Below are 23,204 nucleotides of genomic sequence, written 5' to 3'. Positions count from 1 at the left end.
CACTGCCCCCGACACTGCCCACTGCCGGCACGCAGCCCCTCTCCGCTCCCACGGTCCCTTGGTCCGCCTGCCCAGCACACCAAGGACACAGAAAGCACCTGCTGAGTGGCCCTGTGATGGTGGCATGAACTCTGAGCAGGACCCACTTCCTCTATGACCTCAGCTTCCGTTCTGCACCCACTGCCTAGAAGAGATGGAGACCCCAACTCTGCTGTCAGTTTTTAGGAGAAAACAAGGGGCGATGCCACAGCGACAGTGGTCAGGGCTTGGTGGTCCATGGACTCTGCCTCTCCCACAGTTTTCTGGGGAGAACAAGGAGGAAAGAGCATCACTGAAGACTCTTAGAAAGGGAGGGGTGCTGAGAGGGAGCTGGGAGTCTCTCCTTCTCTTTCTTCTTTCCCTGCCTCCCGAGGCAGGGCCCATGGCCATCTTCAGGCTGCAGGCTGTCCTTGGCTTGGTCAATGCGGGCCCCTCTCAGGCTTGCTGGCCGGGATGGAGGGAAAGTGAGGGTGGCGTTGGGGTGGAGGCGAGCATCTTGCCCAAGCATGAGACTTGGCAGCACCAGGGTCAGGGCATTTGAGGTGAATGGCTGGGGAGCAGGGGCCTCTAGGACCAGCCAGGCGAGAGGCTACTCCGATTTCCCGGTGGCCCTCGTCACCTCCACCCTGCATGCTCTACAGCTGCACTTGAGCTCCGAAGGCCCTTGCAACCACATGCGTGTGTCCCCATAGCCCACCCCATCAGGAGTCAGCACTGGGCACAACGGAGCCACACAGTGACACTGCCCAGGGCTGGTGACCAAGGGGTTGTGGTCCAATGGCTATGGAGGCAGAGCCTGGAGGAGGTGAACCAGTGTGGTCACGTAGCACGGGAGTCAGCGTGCAGGACAGGGAGATGGAGCTGGGCAGCGAGGGACAAGGAAAGTCTAATGAGAGACAGAGAGAGCAAGGAGAGAAAGAGAGGCAGCGACAGGCGAGGAGGAAAAGGCAAGAGCAAGATCCCAAAAGGAGCAAGGCCGGAGAGCGAGACAAAGAACAAGTGAACAACAGAGACAGAGGGAGAAGGGGGGGAGACAGAGAGAGACACGAGGAGAGAAAGAGACGGGGGGGAAGAGGAAGAGACAGACTGGCAGAGATAAAGATGTGCAGTGTGCTGCTGATTGGTGGGGCGGCCACATCCCACCCTCTCCACCTAGGGGCATTACCTCTTGAGAGGCCAAGGAAGAGGCCTGGGTCCTCACAGGGCCCCATAATGGCCCTTGGTCCCTCTGAGTGGCATCCTGCTGCTCCCCAGGACTTGCCCCCATCTGTTCTGTACCCTGCCCCTTCCCTGTTTCTGAATGCTGAGGTTCTGGCACCCGGCCTCCCACATCCACCTTCTTCCCACAGCCTCCTTGTGCCCCAGAGCTACAGACTAGGTCTCCCCTGCAATGGTGGGGGTGCCAGGAGGCCCTGGGCACTGTGGGGGCAGGCTTCATAGGAGGCGGTGGGAGCAGCTGGCGAGGGTGGGATCTGCCCAGCCAAGCACGATGGCCCAGTTTCCAGCCGTTCAGTCAGGTGACAAGCAGCCACTCGCTCGCTCAGGGCTGCGGCTGAAAGCACCAGTAATGAGCCGGGAGCCTGAGAGCCAAGGGCTGGGGGGGGAGAGGCAGCCAGGTGGAAAGGCTGGCCCACAGGGTGAGAGCTGCACACACCCCTCTTGGGCTGCAGGGGTGGACACTTGGGCTGCGGAGCTGGCGGGGCCTCTCATCCAACATCTTGCAGTGTGTGCTCTCAGAACCCCACAGCAGAGTCATAAGGTGGTTTGTTAAAACACAGATCGCTGGGCCCCACCCCAGATCCAGCAAATTAGAATATTTGGAGGTGACACCTGGGAATCAGCATTCTCTGCAAGATCTCCAGGTTGTTCCTAAATTGTGAAACCAACGACTGAGCTGAGTGCAAGGGCAGGCCTCACTGCAGGCTTTTAAAGTGCAAGTCTAGCTGCTCACAGGCCACCAGGCAGCAGTCCTCAGGAGCATGTGTCCCCCCCTGGCTATTGGGGCTGCTTTTCCAGCGGGGGTGGTGAGGGAGGGGTGGATGAAGGCATAAACAGAGGTAGTTCTCCCCCTGGCTGTGCATCCCGCGTCCTGCCTTCCTCCCCTCCCTGCATTTGCCACCACAGGGTATCCGCATTCCATGAACAGGTGTTATCCTGGGTTTCTCAGACCCTGGGGGAAGCTGACATGTTCTGGCTGTGAAAGCCCCAGCTGGAGGGGAGGAAGCTGTGCTGAGTGGTGGGACACTCTACCCTCCTGCATGACGAGGCCACTTCCTCGATAGAGAGCTGGGGGTTGGATCAGGTGACCTCTCAGGACTGGGGCCCAGAGGCACCGACTATCTCTGACACAGATGCTCCCAACGGCGGGTGGCAGACAGCCACAGCAGCACTTCTGGCTGGCTGGCGGCTTTGGCCCCACCCTCCTCCAGGGGGATCACTGATCACTGTTTGCCTTCCTGATGGGGCCTGTGTCATCCTGGGGAAGGTGGCTGGGGTGGGACTGTGCTGTTTACCATAAGCCCTGCTCACTCCAAGGTCCCCATCCCCCGGAAGCACCCATAAACCTTGGCCCTCTCCAGCAGGAGCCTCTGTTCACTCCCTGAGCATAAGCTTCTGCCTCCACCGTCCCCTCTTTCTCTCGCTCCCCTCTCTCACTCTCTGTCCTGCTGCTTCTCTTCTCTTGCAGCATCTACCAGCACTCCTAATCCCCGCCTTCTAGCCTTCTTTGCTGCCCTGGAATCTTCATGGGGAGCTGAGTATGGACAGTTTACCAAGCCCACCCCGCAGCCCCCACCCAGCACAGCCCGCAGTCCTCTCTCCTCGTTGGTCATCTTTAAGGTAAAGAGCACCGCACATTCCCGGGGGGTCTTTCCTGGTGTATCATCTCCCCGTTTTACAGAAGACAAAACCAAGGCCACAGAGGGCTTGCTCCACACTCCCGCAGGTAGGCTTTCGGCTTCCTCGTCTTGGGAGGCCTCTCCCTGCCCCACTGGGCTCTCTCCTCTCCACTCCTGTGTGTGCATGGGGCAGCAAGGGGTCCCTCATGCCAGTGGGGGATGCTACCTCCAAGCTCTTTGCTGAGTATGGCTCTAAGTGCTTTGCTAAACATGCAAAGACTTCATCTTCTCAAGCCTGTGCAATAGGAACCATTATCCCAGTATTTTTTTATTACATACAAGACTTCAGTACACAAGAGAGGCAGCCCTGCAGGCGGACTGCACACATCTCATTCCTTGCTGTCGTCTCCCGGACCAGGTGGCCCCCTGTGCCCTCCTCTCCCCCACCCCTCCCTGGCTCTCTGCTGCTCAGTGGCTGGCGCTAATGCATGTCTTCCTAGGGGCTGTGATCTTACCCAGATGGCTTGGTGGGGACCTGAGAGAGGCCGAGGGGAAGCAAGTGGACGCAGTTACACAGGCGTGCTTATTGGTGCATGCATGGGCGGTCAGCACGGGGCTCTGTGGTCACCCTGCAGGTTCAGAGCTGGCCTGGGTGCCTGGAGCCCACAGACGGGGCCCACATCCCTGACCTCCTGCCTTCCCCTTTCTGGTGCTTTTTGTGCCCCGTGGCAATGGCTGGCTGACTCTTTCAGCAACATGCTCTGAGCGGCTCCCGTGTGCCAGGCTTTGCTAGGGATCCGGTGTAAGTGGCAAGCAACACAGTCTCTGTCTTGGTGCGAGGAGAGACAGGCATTAAACACAGTCAAAAATAATTCTTTACCTACAGTCATGACAAATTCTATGAAGGGAAATGACAGGGTCCCAGAAGAGGGCAGAGGAGATGTATTTTATATTGCAGGTCTCAAAAGTCCTCTTTGGGGACATGGCATTTGAGCTGAGACTTGAAAGATGAGTAGGAGGTGGCCAAAGGAAGGAGAGAGGTTTCAGGTGGGCTAAGAGAGGAGGCACGGGCAAAGGCTCACAGCAGGGAGGAGCTTTCAAGAAGCTGGGAAGGGCCCGCAAGGTTGCAATGCAGACAGTAATGGGGAGGATGGCGACCGTGGGGCAGGCAGGCAGGCAGGGTCTCCATCTGTTAGCTGTGAGGGTCATGAGAAAGATTTGGGAGTTTATCCTGAATGCACTGGGACATAACGGAGGGTATGATCAGAGGAGTGACAGGATCCTGTTTGTTCTAAGAAGATTTCTCTGGCTGTTGGGGGGAAAATGAATGGGAGTTGGACAGGGAACAAGACAGAGGCAGGGTCCAGTTAGGATGCTATTGCCGAGGTGCAAGCTAGAGGTAATGGGGCCTGGGCTAAGGCAAGGGCAGTGGACACAAACTGAATGAATGATCTAGCTGCATCTTGGAGGAAGAACAGATGGGACTCGAGATGCAGGGAATGTGGGAAGTGAGGGAAGGGAGGTGTCAACGCTGCATGCCGGAGCTCTGGCTGGAGCACCCAGGGGGCTGGAGGTACCGTTCTCTAGGGTGAGTGTATGGTGGCGCAGGCACACGTGCTGGAGGGGAGATGGAGTCTTCAGCTTGGGGCACATGAAGTTCAAGGTGTTCTTTTAGATAGCTACCATGCCCCGCCCTGTCCTAACTCCTTCTCAGGAGCACACAAGTGCTTGTCTTTTTCATCTTACAAATTAAAACCCTGCCTTGGGCCCTCACTGCTCTCCAGTCACTTCCCCTCTTCTCTCCTCTTTGCGGTCTCCACCTCCTCATCTCCATTCACTCTTCAACCTGCTCCACTCAGGGTCCAACCCCAGGACCCTATTAACACTTCCCTGCCACGGCCACTGCTGGCCGCCCTGTTGCCAAATCCAACGGCCCCTCTCCGGCCTCACCCCAGCCCCTTCGCAGCATCGACATGGTTAATTGCTCCCTTCTGGAAACACCCTCTTCTTGGCTTCCATCACCCTCCCTTCCCAGGTGGGCTCTTTCCTCCGGAGGTGCCCCTCATCCATTGCAGCTTCCCCTCCTCGTTGATCTGAAACTGGGTCCTCTCCCCCTCTGAACAATCACTGTCCAGGTGGCTGCCCCCATTCTAGTGGCTCCAGATATCTAACAGTTTAACTCGCTTGAGTACATTTTTGACAGTGTCTAGTTTGATAGATTTTTCAGATGAAATGTCCCCGAACCCAGCATCTCCCTGCCCCTGAAATGGAAAATCTATGCATGTTTATTTAGTAGATGGAGCACCAACACAGGGGGCCTGAAGCACATGCGTATTCTGCATTCTCATGAGCTCGGACACCACTGGCTGTGCGCTGGCCTCCCGGCTGCTCCCACACCGGCCATGGCCCTGCCGCTTCTCCGCTTCTCCGAGAATGGGCTCTGCCGATCTCTCCCCTTCCACGCCCACAGCTGCAGCTTAGGGCTTCAGCCTTTCTCACCAAGGCTGTTAACAGCAATAGCCTCCTCACCAGCCTTACTATTGGAGATAATGGGGCTTGGGCCAAGGCATCCTAGCCCAACCATCGTCCTAGGGTCCTTCTAGGCTCAATTGATCCCTGGCTTATGCCCCTGCTCACGTCTTCCAGGGCTTCTCACATCCCTAGTGTGAAGCCCAAGTCCCTCAGCAAAGCACACAAGGCCCTGTCCGCTTCCAGCTTCTTTCGCCCCTTCCCCAGCGTGGTCCCTCCTACCGTCCTGCTCTCACGCCCCACTTTGGTGCGGGCTGTTATTTCCTCCCGTCACCCAGCCCCAACCCTGCAGGTCTCTGTTTAGCTCTCAACCTCTCTAGGAGTCTTCCCTGACCTCCGCTGCCCCGGGTCCCACCTTTTGTGTTTATCTCCCTGTCATAACATTTGCTGCCTGTCCTCCCCACGAGGCCACAGGCTTCTTTAAGATCAGGTAGTTCTTTTAATCTCTGCATCCCTGGTGTACGGGCACACAGTCACTGTTTTGTGGGATGAATGAATGAGTGAGAGATGACCAGGAATGACCTCGGGCATGCTGGCAGCTGGAGAAGGAGCCTCAGAGGCCTGTGCCTTTGGAAGTTCTACCCAGCAGCCTAGGATTATTCAGCCTTCTTTGCTGCCAAGGTTATCCGGAGCTGACACCTAGACCTGTGATGAACTTGGAAGTGGCCCTGAGGATTCCAGACTACAGGTAGTGAGGCAGTGCGGAAGGCACAGGCCCCCTCTTCCTCCTGCTGCATAGGCAAGTGAGTGAGGGATGAGAACTAGAGCACAATGACACCGATTAAACTGCTTCCAGCCAAGCATGTCTGGACCTGTCTCAGGAGGTGCCGCTGGCTGGTGTGCGGGTCACGCGTGGGACTGTTTTTGCTCAGGCTTCCCCCTCTTTCCTGTGAGCTTCTGCGGGGTCTGTGGCAAATACCTCACAGGGGCTGGGGAAAAAGGATGGCTGTTTCCTGCCTCTGTAGAAACAGGTACAATCTTGCATAAAATTACTTGTTAACATTGATCTGTGTGTGGAATCAGTTTGTGCTGCAGGGAAATGAAGCATCCTACACGCCTGTGATCAAAACGAATTTCATCATCTCAACCTTCTTTTTTTTTTTTTAAATGATAGCAAGACAGTGTCTGGCAGACAAAGGAACTAGCTGGGAGCTGAAAATAGGTAATGGTAGCAGCAGGGTTTTTAACTGGCTGGAAGAGACATGAAGATCTGGAAGGTAAAGCCCAAGCTGAGGCCTGGGAGGAAGTGCGAGAGCTTGCGCTCCTAGCTGAGGCTAAACCCAGGTCCCCCAGGTCCAGGATTAGGAAGGAAAACCAAACCACCTGTTGCCACGGGATGTAGAAACCTGGGGTTTATTTGGCAGTTCTTGGCTTGTACAATTCAATTAAAAATAGTCCCATTCTCCAGAAAGTTATTTTGTTCATCAGAACTCATAACCTGCTCAACAAAGGTCAAGGCGTTTTGGAAAAGTGCAACATGGCTAAGAAAACAGAAGCGGAGGAAATTGATTCAGGACTGCCGGCATTCCTGGTGATGTCATGGGAACGAAGAGACTCTGCAGGAGCCTCGGCAGGGCTGGCTGCCATTCACACCTTGAGGCTCAGATACCAGAAGAACTAATTTCAAACTACACTTACGATTGGAAGCCCTGAGCTAATTTTTCATTTGCTGGACTCGGCAGCATCCCTGTTTGCTGGTGGGTCTCAAACTGAGGCATGCATTGGGATTGCATGGTGGGTTTACTGAGCCCCATGCCCCAGAGTCTGATTCAGTGGGCTGGGAGCGGAAACAGAGTTTGCATCGCTAACAACCTTCTAGGTGAAGCTGATGCTGCTGGTTGAGGGACCACCCTTTTAGAAGCACTGCTTTATGCCAGTAACAGTGGGTGGAATGAGAAGAGGCCATGGAGCTGTTAGTTCAAGTCACGCAGCCTCTTTGCTGCCTCATTTCCTCACCTTGAGAATGGAGACAACACCAAGAATATCTACTGGGCAGGGTTTTCAGGAGTTTTAAAAGAGGCAGTCGGTGTGAAGTTCCTGGTATACAACAGAGCTTAATGAATGACCATTTTCATTACGTACTGGCAGCCCAGGTATGGGCTGACATGCCTGTCAATGGCCAGGATCTCTCCCTGCTCCACCAACTGATTCTGCCTGAAATGACATCATTAGACAGCCATCCATCGGCCCTTTAAGACACATACACAACCAGAGAGAGGAAGCTGAGTCTGGCTCAGATCTCTTGAGACTTACAAATCAGTTTCTCAGCTCTGCTTTCTTCCCAAATGAGAAGATCAGGGCATAGCAAATAAAGGCAAGGCAAGGGGTGGGATAGTACCTGATTCTGTTCGATTTCTCTGCCGCTGGCCAGGAGACTAGCCATTTCTTTTCCCCAGAGCCTCAGTTGCTGCCAGGGTAAAATGAGAGGGCTGGACCAGCTGACTGTCTAAGCGGTCTTCAGCGTTGTGATTCATGACTGGGGACTGACAAGAACTGAAAAAGCAACCAGACCACACAGGTCTTGGAATGACACACAGAGGCTGGATGATGCGGGGTTAATGGCTCAGGTGATAGAGTCATTGTGCCTGGCTTCAGACCCCAGCCACTGATTAGCTGTGTGACTATGGGCAAGTTCCCTAACCTCTCTGTTCTACTGTGACTTCATTTGGTACAGATTAGCCACATTTCCCTCCCAGACGTTGTGAAGATGGAAAGAGGTTTTGCATGTAAAGTTCTCAGAACAGCACCTGCGGTACACAGCACATGCTGGTCTGTGTGAGTTGTTACCATGTTTTATGACCTGCTTGCTCACAAACGGCCCTCCTGAAGACAGGACAACTCTGCCCAGGAGACAGCGACGCCCCGGAAGCCCCTCCTAGAAGTTTCACGTCAGAGTGACCTGTTGCAGCCACAGCTATCACACGGAGATGGAGACGGGCTCCTCCACAGCAAAGGCCTGAGTAGTCAGGCAAGGACTGGGTGTCGGGTAGGTCCGTTTTCATAGAGAAGTCCAATTTATACGCCAAAGTGGCCAAGCCAAAGGGAGTCTCAGTCCTGGAGCGGGGGGTCCCAATGTCTCCAGCTTCAGGAGTGAGTAGGTCTTAAACGCTCACGACTGTTGACTATTTAGGAGGATCCCTTGTCTATCTGTGGTGGGGAGTGGGGCGGGGGAAAGTGAAGAGGTGAAGGATCAAGGCCAGAACCCCAAAGACACCACTTCTGAAGATATTCTCCTTCTGTTCCTCTGGAGCGGCAGCGTAACGTTTTCGAAGCAGTGGAAATGACCCTAAATCTTCTATTCCTGCCTGTACTGGGTCCCTCCCTCCGTCCCTCTGTCCGTCCATCCGTCCCTCCCTCCCTCCCTCCCTTCCTTCCTCTCTTCCTCTCTTTCTCTCTTTCTTTCACTTTTACTCTGTTGTCCAGGCTGGAATGCAGTGGCGTGATCACAACTCACCGCAGCTTCCATCTCCTGGGCTCCAGTGATTCCCCTGCTTTGGCCTCCCGAGGAGCTGGGACCTCAGGTGCCTGCCACCACACCTGGCTATTAATTTCTTTTTTTGTAGAGATGAGGTTTCTGTTGCTCAGGCTGGGGTGCAGTGGTGCTCTCACATTTCACGGTATCCCTAACCTCCTAGGTTCATGGGATCCTGCCACCTTGGCCTCCCAAAGTGCTGGGACCACAGGTATGAGCCACAATGCCTGCCTGGACCTCCTTTAATCTCCTCCAGACACATAAGATCTACCTTCGGCCCAGGCCGAAGATCTACCTTCCCCTTCCTCATGGGAATTCCTTGGGAATAAGGTAACTGAGATTACACACAGCAATATGGGCAGGACGTTCTCAAATAATTTCTTCCAGCGATGAAAGAGCAGAGCCTTTCAGACTGTCAAAGTTGACAGACAATCTGTCTTTACTTCTAAATGTCCCCTAAGAAGAACAAACCTGTTATACTCTGGCCAACACATTTCCATGGAAATGAAATAATGAAATCTAACCCAAATGTCAAACCCTGATATGTTTTGGAATTTAACAAAGGATGGAGCAGACACAGTGGAGGGAAGGAACACCCAGGAAACTTTCTTCTGGTAGCTCAACCCAGAAGCTACGTTCCTGCATTTCACGTAGATGGTAGACCCTGATGCTTTCCATGTGCATGGAATTCACACCGGAAAAAATCGTCCAGGCCAGAAAGAGGCCACTCACAGCCAGCATGGAGCATTCCCCATCCGCTGGCTTTCAAACCTGCTGAAGTGAACATTTCAGAAAGGAAATAGAGCAGAGCCAAATTCCCCAGCCATGTGAAAACCGAGAGGGAGAGGCTTCCAGCCCCAGAGGACCCTAACCCCGGCTGGCTCCTGCCACCACATGACTCTCAGCCTCTGGACTGGGCTTCCTCAGGCTGCAGGATGCTTCCAGATTGAACTGACCCCCTTCCCAGCAAAGCCCAGCAAGTTCCAGCAAGTTCTTGTTGTCTGCCTAGTAGACCTGACTCTGAGCCATGTTTGAGGATTCTCTTGTGCATGGGGAATGCGACTGGGGGTTCTAATGTCTGTGCTTTCAGGTAGGAAAGTTAATAATGGAAATAGCTAATTTTTAGCTTGTAGTCCCAGCTACTCAGGAGGATCATGTGGGCCCAGGAGTTCAAGTTGCAGTGAGCTTTGATCAAGCCACTGCACTATAGCTAGCCGTGGTGACAAAGAGGGGTCCTGTCTCTAATAAAAAAAAAGGAAAGAAATAGCTAACACAGATAACTTACTGAGCCTCAGGCACTTCATGTACATTGAAAACATTTAATTCGTATGAGACAGGTACTCTTACCAGCATTTTACTAATGAAGAAACTGAGGCTGATTTCTCCTTTAAAAACAAACAAACAGGCTGGGCATAGTGGCTCATGCCTGTAATCCCAGCATTTCGGGAGGCTGAGGGAGGAGTATTGTGTGAGGCCAGGAGTTTGAGACCAGCCTGGGCAACATAGTGAGACCCCATCTCTACAAAAATATTTAAAAAATTAGCCAGGCGTGGCGGCACATGTCAGTGGGGCCAGCTACTCAGGAGGCTGAGGTGGGAGGTTCTCTTGAGGCCAGGAGTCTGAGGCTGCAGCGAGCCATGATCGCACCACTGCACTCCAGCCTGGGCAATACAGCAAGACTCTGTCTCGAAAAAACCAAAAGCAAAACCTTTGCAGGTAAATACTGGAATGAGTGTGGCTCTGTGGGCCCAGCATGCCTTCTATTATTATCATTTGATACGGACTGGTAAGAATACATTCCCTCTTGGAATGTGTCTTCTGTGGAAATAAGACACAAAAGGATGGAGATGTCAGCTTCAAGAGTGCTGACGGCCAAATTCTGGAAGCAAATGTCACTGCATCCATGACGCCCAGACACAGGCCAGCAGCCGAGGTGGAAGCTGCTCCCTCCCTCCTCTTCTTTCCCCGAAGGCCTGAGCCTGGGAGCTCACCCTTCCCCTCCATCGGCTTCCTGCCTCCACCCTTCCTCATCGGCTGCTTCCTGGGAGAGCGCTGTGGTTTGGGCTGTTTGCGTCTCCAAGGGGATGGGTGATTTATAACCTTTTATTCAGCAAACAGCTTTCTACAGAACGAATGCCACTTGCTAAATGTCACGGGGAGGCGGGGGGAGGGCAGGGGAGCCGTACAGAATCCCAATGAAGCCTTCCAGGCCTGGGCAAAATGGCACCTGGTGACTCAGTGTGTGTGTTTTCTCTGGTGGGAATGAGGAAGAGACAGTGATTCTAAAATCCAGGCTGGCTGGCCGGCATGGCCCACCTCCCCTGCTAGCGCCTGCCGCTTCCTGCTTCTCCTTCTCCTTTGCAGGAGAGAGCCCTCTCCACCTTGGAGAGAAACCAGGCAGTCAGTGGCCTATGGACTTTGGGGAGGGGCTCCTTTCTGTGGCGCTGGGTCAGCATGCCAGGGCCTCCAGGACCCAGCCTGCACTGCCACAGAATCAAGCATGAGAGATTGCAGCTTTCACTGGGGCATACCGGGGCTCAGCTCTGCACTCAGCCCTGCGGCTGGAGGACCCCGGTCTCCTTACTCGCTTTCCATGCTTCTCCTCACCTCTCCCCATCCACACCTGGGTCCATAAGTTCCCTGAGACTGTGAGCCATGCCTCTTCGCACACACATACACACGAACACGGATGCCCAGCGTGGCCCCGTTCTCAACACACAATAGCTATTCGATGTTTGTTGAATGAATAACAAATGACCAACTCATTCCCCCATGATCCCTGGCACCTGCAGGCTGCTCTGCAGATGACAAAGCATGCCCCAGTGTTTAGGGCAGTGCTACCAATGCACTAAGAGATGGGAAAGGTGGGAGATTTGCAGGACTTGGAGGAAACTTCGCAAGCACATTGCCCAACCCTCTCATTTTACAGATGAGGAAACTGAGGCCTAAGGAGGTGACCTGCCAAAGCTATACAGCACAGAAGAGCAGAGCCTGAGCCCAGCTATTTCTCCTGCCTCACCATGCTGCCTCTTCTCACTGGAAGAGTGCACCAGGGCGGATGTCCGGCCCCTAGCCATCCCAAGCCTGATCCCAGCGGCCGGAGGGGGTTGGCCCAGCCCCCAGCCTGGCTCCCCTCCTCAGCACAGGCTGCAGCCACTGCGCCAAGCGTCCAGTCCACAGCCCACACGCCCAGTCTCCCAGGGAGGAGGGCAATTAGTTTTCATTGTGCGCTCAGCATCACCAGGGCTGGAGGAAAACTCTGTGTTCCCAGCACTCCAGATCAATGTGGGCCCCGCAGGTTAGAATTCAGGGTGCAGGCCAAATGGGGACTGGGAAAGAAAACAGACAACAGTCAGGGCCTATGAGTGAAGCAAAGTGACTCCTACCCCCAGGGCAGAGAGACATAGCAGGGAGCCCTGGGGCAAGGGGGCCAGTACCTCACCCTGGCTTGGGGAGGAATGGACCAGACAGCAGTGTATGAAAGCCAGAGAGATGAGCCAGTGAGGGGACACAGAAAAGGAAGGCCATGAGGAAATGCCATCTTTCCCTTTCTACAACCTGGATGTGCCCTGGATCCCTGTATCACCTCCACAGGCCCTCACAGCAGTGCTGGGGAAGGGAAGGGAAGCTGGAGGGTGAAGAGAAAGGAGGTGAAAGGGAGACACTGCCTATGATTGGCTCTCTTTCCTCTTTGAGGGGCGCACAGCATCTCCACCAGCAGCTCTAGAAGGGATGAGACATTGTCAAAAGCCACCAAGAGTCAAGGGCAAGAACTCAGTCTGCCCAGCTGAGGGCAATGCAGGGATTTCAATGTCCCCGCGTGGACCCCAGTCCTCGCTCTTCTTATTACCCTGTCAGACAACCGCCACGTCAGGGGATTTAGAAATGTGATGGGGATTTCACAGCGCAACGGGTCCAGTCCTCGCAACCCAGCACCACTCTGCAGGCATGGAAACGCAGGCCCAGAGGACAGGGGCTTCTCCACATGGGCACACAGCAGCAAGATGTCTCCATAAATCAAAGCTAAATCTCTGAGGTCCCACTCCAGGGATGCTGACCGCTGGGTGGGTGACTCTCTGAGGGTCCAAACTCTCTCTGGCAGTCCCTTGCTGCTCCAGGGGCGGGTACGAAAGGGAGAACTTCTCCCAGGGCCTCCGGGGAGACACTTCTGCTGACTGTCCCCACGGAGAAAGAGGGAAGAGAAAAAGGGAGGGTACCTGCAGAATGGTGACCTTCAGGAAGGAAGCCAGCCTAGGGGACTAGTGGAAGGCAGAAAGAACGCGGGGCATGGTAGGGGCTAGAGCAGATGTCCCAGGGGAGGAGTGGTGCAAGGCCCTGCCCCTCAGCCCCAGAGGAGGGCTAGCCCTGCTCTCACTCAGGACAAGGCGTGAGTGTGAAGAGACTCTTGCCTGTCCACACTATCAGAGCTGAGTGGGGGCAAAGGCAGCCCCCTTGGGGACCCCACCCTGCTACTGGACTTTAAAACAGTTTTTCTTTGGTCATGATTTTGTAGATTGATTTCTCTGTATGGAATGGTAGTATTTCCTTGATCTAAAACCCTCAGTCTAGCCCCTTCTTTTTTCTGCCTCACATTTTGCCTCCAGCGATATGAAAATGAACTTGGGGAATGGGAAGGCCCTGGGGTAAGGGGGCTGAGGGGCTCTTCACTAGGCAGAGACGAACCCCAGTGCTGACACAAGCCCTTTCCTTTTCCTGGTTTCTCTTACCCTGGAGGGCAGCAGGCAGAAAGGGCTTTGTGCCTCTTTGAACCATTTCTGTACCCCTGGTGCCTCACATGGAGCCTGGAGCGAACTTAATCAATGACTCTAAGGGCAGACAGGGCTCCGTCCCACTAGGATGATGGGCTAAAGAGGGGATTCTTATTCCTGTGGCCAATCTGGAAGCTGGAAGCTGTTAGAACTGGAGTGAGGATTTCACCAAGGAGCTCACAGAGAGAACCGGGGCAGGCGGGGCGTGGGAAAGAGTGGGGGCGGCCTGGAGCGAGGGGTACTCACTCCAGCACGTCGCGGTTGAACTGCTTCTTGCTGTTGCCCAGGAACTCTCCAATCATCTGGCGGCTGAGGCCCTTTCGCTGGAGGAGGAAATGGGCCACACCAATGGGGGTGTCAGGGATGAAGCCGCGGGAGATGAGGAACTGGATGCCCTTGTCTGGGTTTCTGCAGGTGGGGTGGGGAGAAGCAGTAGAGAGTGAGCCGAAGCCATCCATGACTCTTTCTTCCATCTTCCACCCATAGAAGTGCCCAGAGACTCTTGGAAATCCAGTTCCCTATCGGAAGCATCTCTCACCAAAGCCTCAATCCCCTGAACATCCTCATGCAGAGGATGGTGTGTGACCAGAAGGAGGACAGGGTAGATCTGGAAACAAAATGAATCCCAGAGCAGGTGGAGGAGAAATGCTCTTCTCTGTACCTGCCTCCTGGGTATTACCCCGGGCCTGCGCCTCCTCCTACCCATATCTTGTTGTCAATATGCAGGTTCCCACTGCAGACTCCCTGACCCTGGGGAGAGGGTGCAAGAAACAGAGGTGAGCTCTCCACCACACCCGCTCTTCCCTTTGCAAGCTTTGCGGCCATGCTGCTCCCTGAGCTGTTTCTCACTGGTCTATGAGGAGACAAGCACAGAAACACAGCGTAAGTGCTCAGAGCCTTTCATAACGCTTTGACATTTCCGGGACAACCAGGCATGTGATTTTTTTTTCTAGCAACCCATTTTTATTGTGATTTACAAAAGTATTAGCCCACAATGTATTTTCAGGGGGGTGTGGGGGAACAAAACTGGTCCTGCATTATGGATAGTTAAGAACGACTGTCTTGAGGGAGATGAGTATCTGCATAAATTTTCATGTGCATGGAGAAGTGCCACTATGGAGGGGCGTGGTTTGGAGTCAGATCCGCCTTCCCCTTGGTCTGCCAAGTACTAGCTGTCTCATTGTGTGCAACTCGTCTTACTGGTGTGAGTTAACAGCATGGTAATGCCTCTGTTAGATACTGTTAGGAAGATTACGGATGCTTTATGTAAGGTGAGCTATGAACAATAGCTACTTTTCCTAGACTAGGAGCCCCTTGAGGGCAGGGGATGTGTCCTACTCACCTCTGTAGTCACAGTGCCTGGCACCCAATAAATAACAGCTGAATGAATGAATGACCAACCATTGAGGCAGCAGAGATGTGCTCTTGGCTCCAGCTTATGAAGGAAGGGGTGAGTGGAGGATGGAGACCAGTGCCTCCTAGACTTTCCATTTCCACGGGAGGGGCAGGTGTGCTTCCTTACCTCTGTGCACATTTGGGGCAGGACCTGTCGGGGTCTCGTTGCCGTCTCTGAGCTATGGCAGTCAGTCATTTCTTCCCGGTTCTCTTTCTAGTCTGCCTCTGCCTGCTTCACACTCTGTCTTCCTCGTAGGCCCCCCCTGCCCCCCTGCTCTCTGTTGTCATTCTTTACAAGGGGCCTCTCCTCCCTCCCCCACCCAGCCCCGCATTTCATCAATCCAGGGAGCTAATGCGGTTTCCCTGGCTTCCTATTCCACCCGAATGATTGCTGCCCAATCCTCAAACCGCCTGGACTGTTATTTACTTAATACTGTCTTTTCTTTTACATTCTCTTCGTGTTAAATTGTAAGTTGTGAAAGCATGTGTTAGATGTGTTATCTTTTCCTTTAATCTTACTTTTAAAATAAACTCAGAATGCTTAAAAATAAAATGCGTACTTCCTAAACATGACCTCAGGGATCAGGCACCGCACAGATGAGCCTGGAGGACCCTGGGATGCTGTGGGAAGTTATCTGGTGCCCTGCTTGGTTGAGGGGAGGTGCCCCTCCTCCTTCCCTCCCTCCCAGGACGCTGGGGCCAGGGATCACTTACATGTTGAAGAGGTTGAGGCCGATGCGATAAAGGCGCTTTCGCAGGGTGTCGGTGGAGAGCGTGGGCGACTTGCAGCTGGCTGGGTTCTCGCAGTGGTAGCGCGGCAGACTCAGGATCATGGCCTGCAGGGCCTCCTTGGAGGCGGAGGCCGACACCTCTGAGCCTGACTTGGCAGACTTGGTGGACAGGCTGCTGCTGCTCAGCTGCTCCAAATTGCCTGCCTCAGCCTCCGCTCCTTTCCCCACCTCCGCTGCCTCCTCCTCCTCCTCTTCCTCCTCTGCTTTGGCTGCTGTGGCTTCATCCACCACCCCACTAGCCCCAGGCTCTGTGCACGTGTCCTCCGCTGACACGTCTCCCTGGCCCACGGCGGAGGCTTCCAGGGCCTCCTGCCCCAGGGTCTCGCCCTGCTCAGCCTTGCTTGCGGCGGGCTCTCCTGTGGCCTGGGCCGTCTGGGCGCCCAGGCAGTTGGCTACGGACAGAGCGGTGGAGGAGGAAACAGAAATGTTCTGGTTGGCGATCTGTACCGTGACGTCCCGGAAAGCCATCATGAGGGTGCCGCCGTGGCCCGGGGGCAGGCCGGGAGTCTCCGTGGCCTCATCCCCAGGCCTGGGGCCTGCGCTCTCCGGCTCCCGCATCTCTGCCTCCAGGCCTGAGGTCCCCGCGGCTGCCTGCAGGGCCTGGTGGAGCTGATAAGCGCTGCTCTCCTGCAGGGAGCACATGGTCTTGAGGCTCCAGGTGCTGAGCGCGTCGTCGATGGACTTGGCCAGGGATTGCACCTGCTCGGTGAAAGAGTCCTCCAGCTCGGTGAGGGTGCCCGCAAAGGTGGGCGGCAAGGAGGGCGAACGCACCAGGGGCAGTCCCATGAGGCCGTAGCCCTCCATGAGCGCTTTCTCCGCCGCCAAGCTCTCGGCGGTTGGTGGCCGCACCTTGCGCAGGGAGATCCGCCGTGGCAGGCGGCTCTCCAGGAGTGAGTTGCGGATTTTCTCGAAGTTCTTGCTGAGTTGGTATTGGCGGAAGGCGGTTTGGATGGTGCAAGCGGCGCGCCGGGACACGAGGTGGCCCCCGTACTTGTGTTCTAGCATTTCAATCTGCAAGAACAAGGACAGAGAGGAGGAAGGGCTCAGAGGGGAAGGGTGGTCAACCCTTCTGAGGGGTGGGAGAGTCACCCTGCCAAAATTGGGCGGAGCTTAGGATGCACAGCGCTGGGCTCCGGACTGCATCGTGCCGGGGCACCCGAACGCACAGTGCGGGGCGGGGGCGGAGGGGGCTCCGGAATGCACGCTGCGGGGGCTTGGGAATGCACAGTGCGGGTGGCGGCGGGCGCGGGGGGGTGCTCCGGTCTGCACAGTGCGGGGCTCCGGAATGCACAGTGCGGGGCTCCGGAATGCACACCGCAGGGCTCCGGGGCAGCTCAAGTCTGAACCGCCTACCGTGTCATGGCCACAGGGCCCAGGTGCTTGGTAAGACTCCCAGAGGTGTAGGATGCAGGCTTCGGTTCTGGGAACTGGTAATGTCTCAAGGGCCAGAGAGAGGTGCTGTGTATGGTGGTCAGATTTTGATGCTGTGGCGGGTATTACAAAGGGTTCACGGCCTGGCGCACTAGCGCAGGCCTGTAATCCTAGCATCTTGGGAGGCTGAGGAGAGAGGATTGCTTGAGCTCAGGAGTTTGAGACCAGCCTAGGCAACGTAGTTAGACCTTGTCTCTCTAAAAAAGAAAATTAACTGGGTGCCCTGGTGCACACCTGTGGTCCTCAGGTACTGGGAAGTCTGAGGTGGGAGGACTGCTTGAGCCCCAAGAGTTGGAGGTCACAGTGAGCTATGATTGCACCACAGCACTCCAGTCTCGCCAAAAGAGTGAGAACTTGTCTCTATTTTTTTTTTATGTTCATGTCAGAGATGCATACAGAAGTACTTATGGGTGCAATGCATGACATCTTGAATTTGTATTGTGTCAAAAATGTGGAAAATTAGATGACACAATATTAATATTAATAAATAATAAAATGGTTAGAGCTCGATGATGGGAATTATAACACTGTTGTTTCTACCTTTGTGAAAACTTTAAAAATAATAAACAATGAAAAACAGAAATGCTAAAAAAAACCTTCACGGCTCCTCCTGCTCCCTTACTCCTCCCCAGCAACCATGTCTCTGCACTGGGGTAGTTCTCTTTCCCTGGGTAGAGACTGGGGTTGGACCATCTCCCTTTTCCCAGTACCAGGTAGGTTCTCAATGAATGCGGATTTGCTAAAAAGTTGACTGAATGTCCCAAGAATGGGGGTCCTTCCAGGCCATCATTGTTAAGAGTTCTCCAATTTGAGTCAACTCTGTTCTTTTGATGGGAGCTGTCCAACCAGGGCAGGGCTGGGTCGGGTGAGCTTGGGGGCATGGTACCTCACCTGGGCAGATCTGATCCCAAGAAAACTTCTGTCAGGGGGCCAGTGTGCCTCCTCTCAGCTCTGTCCTCCTGTCCATGGGATTTTTCCTCTCCGGTTGCTATGCTCTCACTTTTCCTCCCTATTGAAACGCCTCAGGAAAGGGCTGGGAAGCTGTGACTGAGCCATGCCCCTAGAGGCTCCTGCCTTTAAATAAGGGACAAGGTCTATGTGAAGGTGATGGGCTTAAATGGTGGCATCCTAGACTCTGATCAGCCCTCAGAGAGGCTTTGGAAGTGAGAATGTTTGTGGGCCCTGAAATTATGTCCCATTCACAACCAGACATGCCACTTACACATGGTGCCCTTCCCGAGCTGAGAATTGGGATGAGTGAGCTGAGATGAACTACTCAAGGCAAGAACGACGACGCCACTCCTGTGTTCTCCAGGGATCACAGGTGGGCAGGGGTCCGGGTAGAAAGGCCACACTCCATCCCTCAGCACAACACTTCAGCCCACTTCCTGCTCCACTGGAGCCCCCAAAGACTGCAGCCAGAATGAATCACTGCCTCCCACAGCCCAGCCGTGCCCTCTGCTCCTTCCCTGCAGGGCGTGATGGGTGCCCCACTACCGGGCCAGCAGAGGAACCCTCTTAGCCCAGAAGACCTTGTGAATACAACCCCAATCCCAAGGACAATCCCAGGTAAAATGGGACATCCTCAGTGCTCATCTTCAGTGCTTCCAGCCTGGCCATTCAGTGCCCTTCCTTATTCTCATACCTGGGGCCAGTGTGCCGCCTCTCAGCTCTGTCCTCCTGTCCATGGGCTTTCTCCTCTCTGGTTGCCATGCTCTCACTTTTCCTCCCTAATGAAACCCCTCAGGAAAGGACTGGGAAGCTGCTGTCTTCCCTGACATCCAACCTTACCCTCGGAGTTGTTGGAACTTATGCAGATTAATGTATGAATGGCGACTAAGGCTTCCTATATGTTTTCACCCAAAGGTTGCTTGCATTTCACAAGGGAAAAGGCCCTGAGCAGGAGGAAGCTCCCGGTGCTGTCACAATCCCCCTTGGGATTGTGTTGGAGGGCTCTTCAAGGTGCTCTAAACCACACCAAGTGTATTCCTCATCTAGTGCTGTATAACACATTACCACAAATCCAGCCACTTGAAGCAACACCTGTTTATTTCTCATAGCTCTGTGAGTCTAGTCTGGGTACAGCTCATCTGGTTTCTCGGCTCAGGGTCTCACCAGACTGAAACCAGGATGTCAGTAGAGGCTGCAATATCATCTAAGGTGTGGGGTCCTCCATCAAGCTCACTCTTGTTGGCACAATTCAGTTCCTTGCCATCACAGGACTTAGGTCCTCAGTCACTAGAGGTTGCCTGCTGTTCCCTGCCTGCTGTTCCTTGCCATGTGGCCCTCTCCATAACCTGGTACCTGACTCCTTCAAGGCCAACAGGACCGTGTCTCTCTGGGGCTTCAGCTTCATTTACAGGGCTAACCTATTACCTCAGACTCACCCTGGATGATGCTTCTTTTTATTAACTCAAAATCAACCAATTGGTAACCATCATGTTTACTCATCCTGCCCATACTCAAGGGAAGGGGATTACACAGGATGTGTGCATCAGTGTGGAGGGGACTTGGGGCCATCTTAGAATTCTGCCCATGGTACGAATTGAACAGTTGCCCACTTGATCTTTACTCAGTATGACCTCACGCACCTGTAAGAGAAACATACTTGCCTCAGAGGCATTCTCTTCCTGCTCCTGCAGAAATAATGTAGTTTGGCTCATTCTCCCTACTGAACTTTGACACGTTCCCTGAGGCCTGGAATGGGGACTTAGCCTTGGTTTAGGCAGGAAAGTCCTTCCCCAAGGGGAAATGTAGAGAGGAAGGGAACTGATCACTAAACTATCTCCTTTTCTGTCAATTTCTGTCTGTCACTCCTACTCAAGCACCATGAGAAACTGACAGATTTCACATTTCTTTTTTTCTTTCTTTTTTTGCTTTTTTGAGATGGAGTCTCGCCCTGTTGCCCAGGCTGGAATGCAGTAGCACAATCTTAGCTCACCACAACCTCCGCCTCCCAAGTTCAAGCGATTCTCCTGGCTTAGCCTCCTGAGTAGCTGGGATTACAGATACGCAGCACTGTGCCTGGCTAATTTTTGTATTTTTTTAGTAGTGACTGGTTTTTGCCATGTTGACCAGGCTGGTCTTGAACTCATGACCTCCGGTGATCCACCCGCCACGGCCTCCCAAAGTGCTGGGATTATAGGCGTGAGCCACCGTGCCTGGCCAGATTTCACATTTCTTTCCCACCTGGCCTATTTGTACTTCTAGGGAAACCCCAGGCCCAAGAGCATTGTTTTTCGGCATAAGATGCTATTGGCAACACAGGGAAGTTGTGAAATCCATTGCTTGAGATGCTTCCAAAATCATGATGGGGTCCACGCCCTTGACATGGCGTCCTCCCACTTGGAGGCAGAACACTGGCTGAAGTAACCCTAGGAGGCTCTGTCTACTTATGGGCAATGTCTATGCTTCGCTCAAGCAGGGAAGAAAACCAGATTTTAAATTCTTGAATCTGTCCCATCACGTTCTCCATTAGACATCAAGCCCCACTAGGGCAGGTTTTGCCTACCATGGTCACTGCGGTCTCCTCCAGCGCTTGGACAGTGCCCAGCACATAGTAGGCCTCCAGTGAGTATGTATTGGACAAATTAATTCCAAAGTTATATTTGTGACTCTCAAAAACCTTCCTAATCTGACCCACAGCCGGTGCTCTCCCACTCCTGGTTCCTTTGTGTGTTCAGCGCACCCTCCAGGTGCTCATTTTAGTCCCATTTCCTTCCTCCTGTCTGCAGCTTTGCACCTGCCCGCAGATCCTCCCAGATCTCCCCAGGCCACAAAGTAACTCTGCTGACTCCCCTGCCTCTGGGGCACTAGCCCACTCCCTTTCTCCCTATTTTCCACTGAACCTCATGGAACACTACCCTCTGCCTCACACCAGGATCAAATGCCAGATACTGACCCAGCCTGGCTGCTCTGAGCCCTGCTGCCTGGCTCCTGCTGCCTCCCGTCTCAGACAAGGGCGCTCAGGACAAGACATGTTCATCTGAGGCCAACCAGCAGGGAAGAGACAGATCTAGGGCTTGCTGCTCAGCCCCATGGCCCTCCTCAGACTCCCTCCCCACTCCTTTCTGCAACTCTCCCCAGCATCCATGACTCAGTCTATCCTGGTTGTTCTGTCTCCCTACAACCCCTTCATCCTGTACTCTGGCCATAAAACCCCGACACGTGCTGATTACAAGTCACATGGGTGTTACTGCCAGTCTCACACCCGTTTTAATTTTCCCCGTACACTCTGGACCTCGTCCATGGCTTCTGTGTTGGATGTCATCAGAGGAGCCCGTGACAGGTGATAATTAACAATCAATTAAGAGGGGAGCTGTGTCAGGCAGAGCCTTCTGGGCCACTGGAAACGCGCTGCCCAGGCTGATACCTTCTCAGCCCCATCTGCCTTCCCTCTGAGGACCTGGTCCACTCTCTTAACTTCACTCTACTTGGATGGGCTGATGAGCAGGTAGCAGATAAGGGGAACGCCCAACCCCAGATCCCTGCTAATTGGCCTTGGATGAATTTAACATCTCAGACTCTCAGTTTTCATATCTATTAAGTGGGGTTTATCCTGCCGACCCTGTGTCTTCTTGTGAGCATTAAATTATTTCATGCAGCACCCAGCACAGAGCAGGAGCTTAGTAAGTGGTAGCTGCTTAACGGTGACAGTGATAATGATGGGAATGACTCCCAAGCCTCCATTCCTAGCCTTGATCCCACACCTGCATTTCCAGCCTGTAGATCCTCTGTCCATCCAGACTCAGCCACTGTTTTCCTACCTCACCCAAACCAGCTCTTGCTGACTTCCTTATCGGCCTGACGAGCACCAAGCCTGGAAGCTTGCCTTGTCCTGGGCTCTCATTTGCCCTGTCCACTGTGTAGCTCCTGCCCAGCGCCCCCCACACCTTTTGTGATCATCCATGATCTTCCTTCCAGAACGTCACCACGTAGGGCTCTTGGGCTTCCCACTTGGAACATGCCAGCAGCATCCTCATGACCTCTGTGTCCTGCCCACTCCCACTGTGACCTTACGCTGCAGAACCAGAGCCAAGCTCTCACAGAGCAGGTGTCAACACAGGTCTTTCTTTGTTTGAGAACCATTACCCCAAACAGGTAAAAACACTTCTTGCTGGTTTTCCAATCCTAACAATCTGGCTGGGTCACAAAGTCCTGCTCCGAAAAGTCCACATCGCTCACCAGTTCCTGTCTGCTCTCCCCTCCCAACCCCAACAAGGCCCCCTGCTTGGGCACTCATTAGCATTATCTCGAAGCCTGCAATGCTCTCCCCAACCTCAACTCCCATCCTCCCCTTTCCTCCAGGTAGAAATGTCCTCTTCTTCGAGACCTATCTCAAATGTGCCTGGTCCATGCAACCCTCTCAATGCCCTGAACAGACAGGGTCTTCCTGCCTCGGGCCCCAACTTCTCTTTGACATTCAGCTTTCTTTCTCCACTAATCTTTGTAGCGTTTCTCCAACCCATCCTTCCCTCCTTTTCCCTCCCCCAGGCTCCAACAGAGCATACATTATTCACGGCATCAAATATGTCTTAGTCATCCTGTCCGGCACCCAGCGCCTTAACTGGCATGGAGCAACTGCTCCCTGAGTAACGCTGGAATTCAGCTCTGGGCTCACCACCACGTGTCCCAACCCGCTTAACAACCATCTCCCAGTGACCCCAGGCTTGGCCCTGCCGCGCCCCCAACCTGCACTGTCCCCTACACCTTCCTCCCCACTGTCAGTCTCCATATACAAGCCTGGAGCCTGAAAGTCGGAAGTTCTGCTTGCCTCGGCTGGTGTCTTCCACCCCCTGCCTGCATTCGTCATCGTCCCTGATCAGGCAGCAGAGCTTCTCTGGACAAGCCCCTCACCCAACCCTGTCTGCCATCTTAACTGTTCTTATGATAATGTAAATACCTCTCACCCAACCCTGCCACTGTGACTGAACTTGTGGTC

The 23,204-nt window shown here is 54.0% G+C and overlaps 1 protein-coding gene across 6 annotated transcripts in view; it reads right to left on the bottom strand.

The window, feature by feature from the left end:
* Positions 1-23,204, bottom strand: part of IQSEC3 (IQ motif and Sec7 domain ArfGEF 3) — a 107,116-nt gene that overhangs the window by 20,333 nt on the left and 63,579 nt on the right. For all 6 annotated transcript variants that reach the window (XM_032254383.1, XM_032254384.1, XM_032254386.1 and 3 more), the window contains exons 4-5: positions 15,756-16,843; positions 13,893-14,054 (exon numbers count right to left, since the gene is read on the bottom strand). In XM_032254383.1, the coding sequence (XP_032110274.1) occupies positions 13,893-14,054; positions 15,756-16,843 (1,250 nt within the window). The remainder of the gene's footprint in view (positions 1-13,892; positions 14,055-15,755; positions 16,844-23,204) is intronic.

The sequence above is a fragment of the Sapajus apella genome, unplaced genomic scaffold, assembly GCF_009761245.1.
Source record: "Sapajus apella isolate SASKATOON/1434 unplaced genomic scaffold, GSC_monkey_1.0 scaffold86, whole genome shotgun sequence".
Lineage (NCBI taxonomy): Eukaryota > Metazoa > Chordata > Mammalia > Primates > Cebidae > Sapajus > Sapajus apella.
Note: the sequence above shows the minus strand (reverse complement) of the source record. Positions and strands in the feature narration are given on the sequence as shown.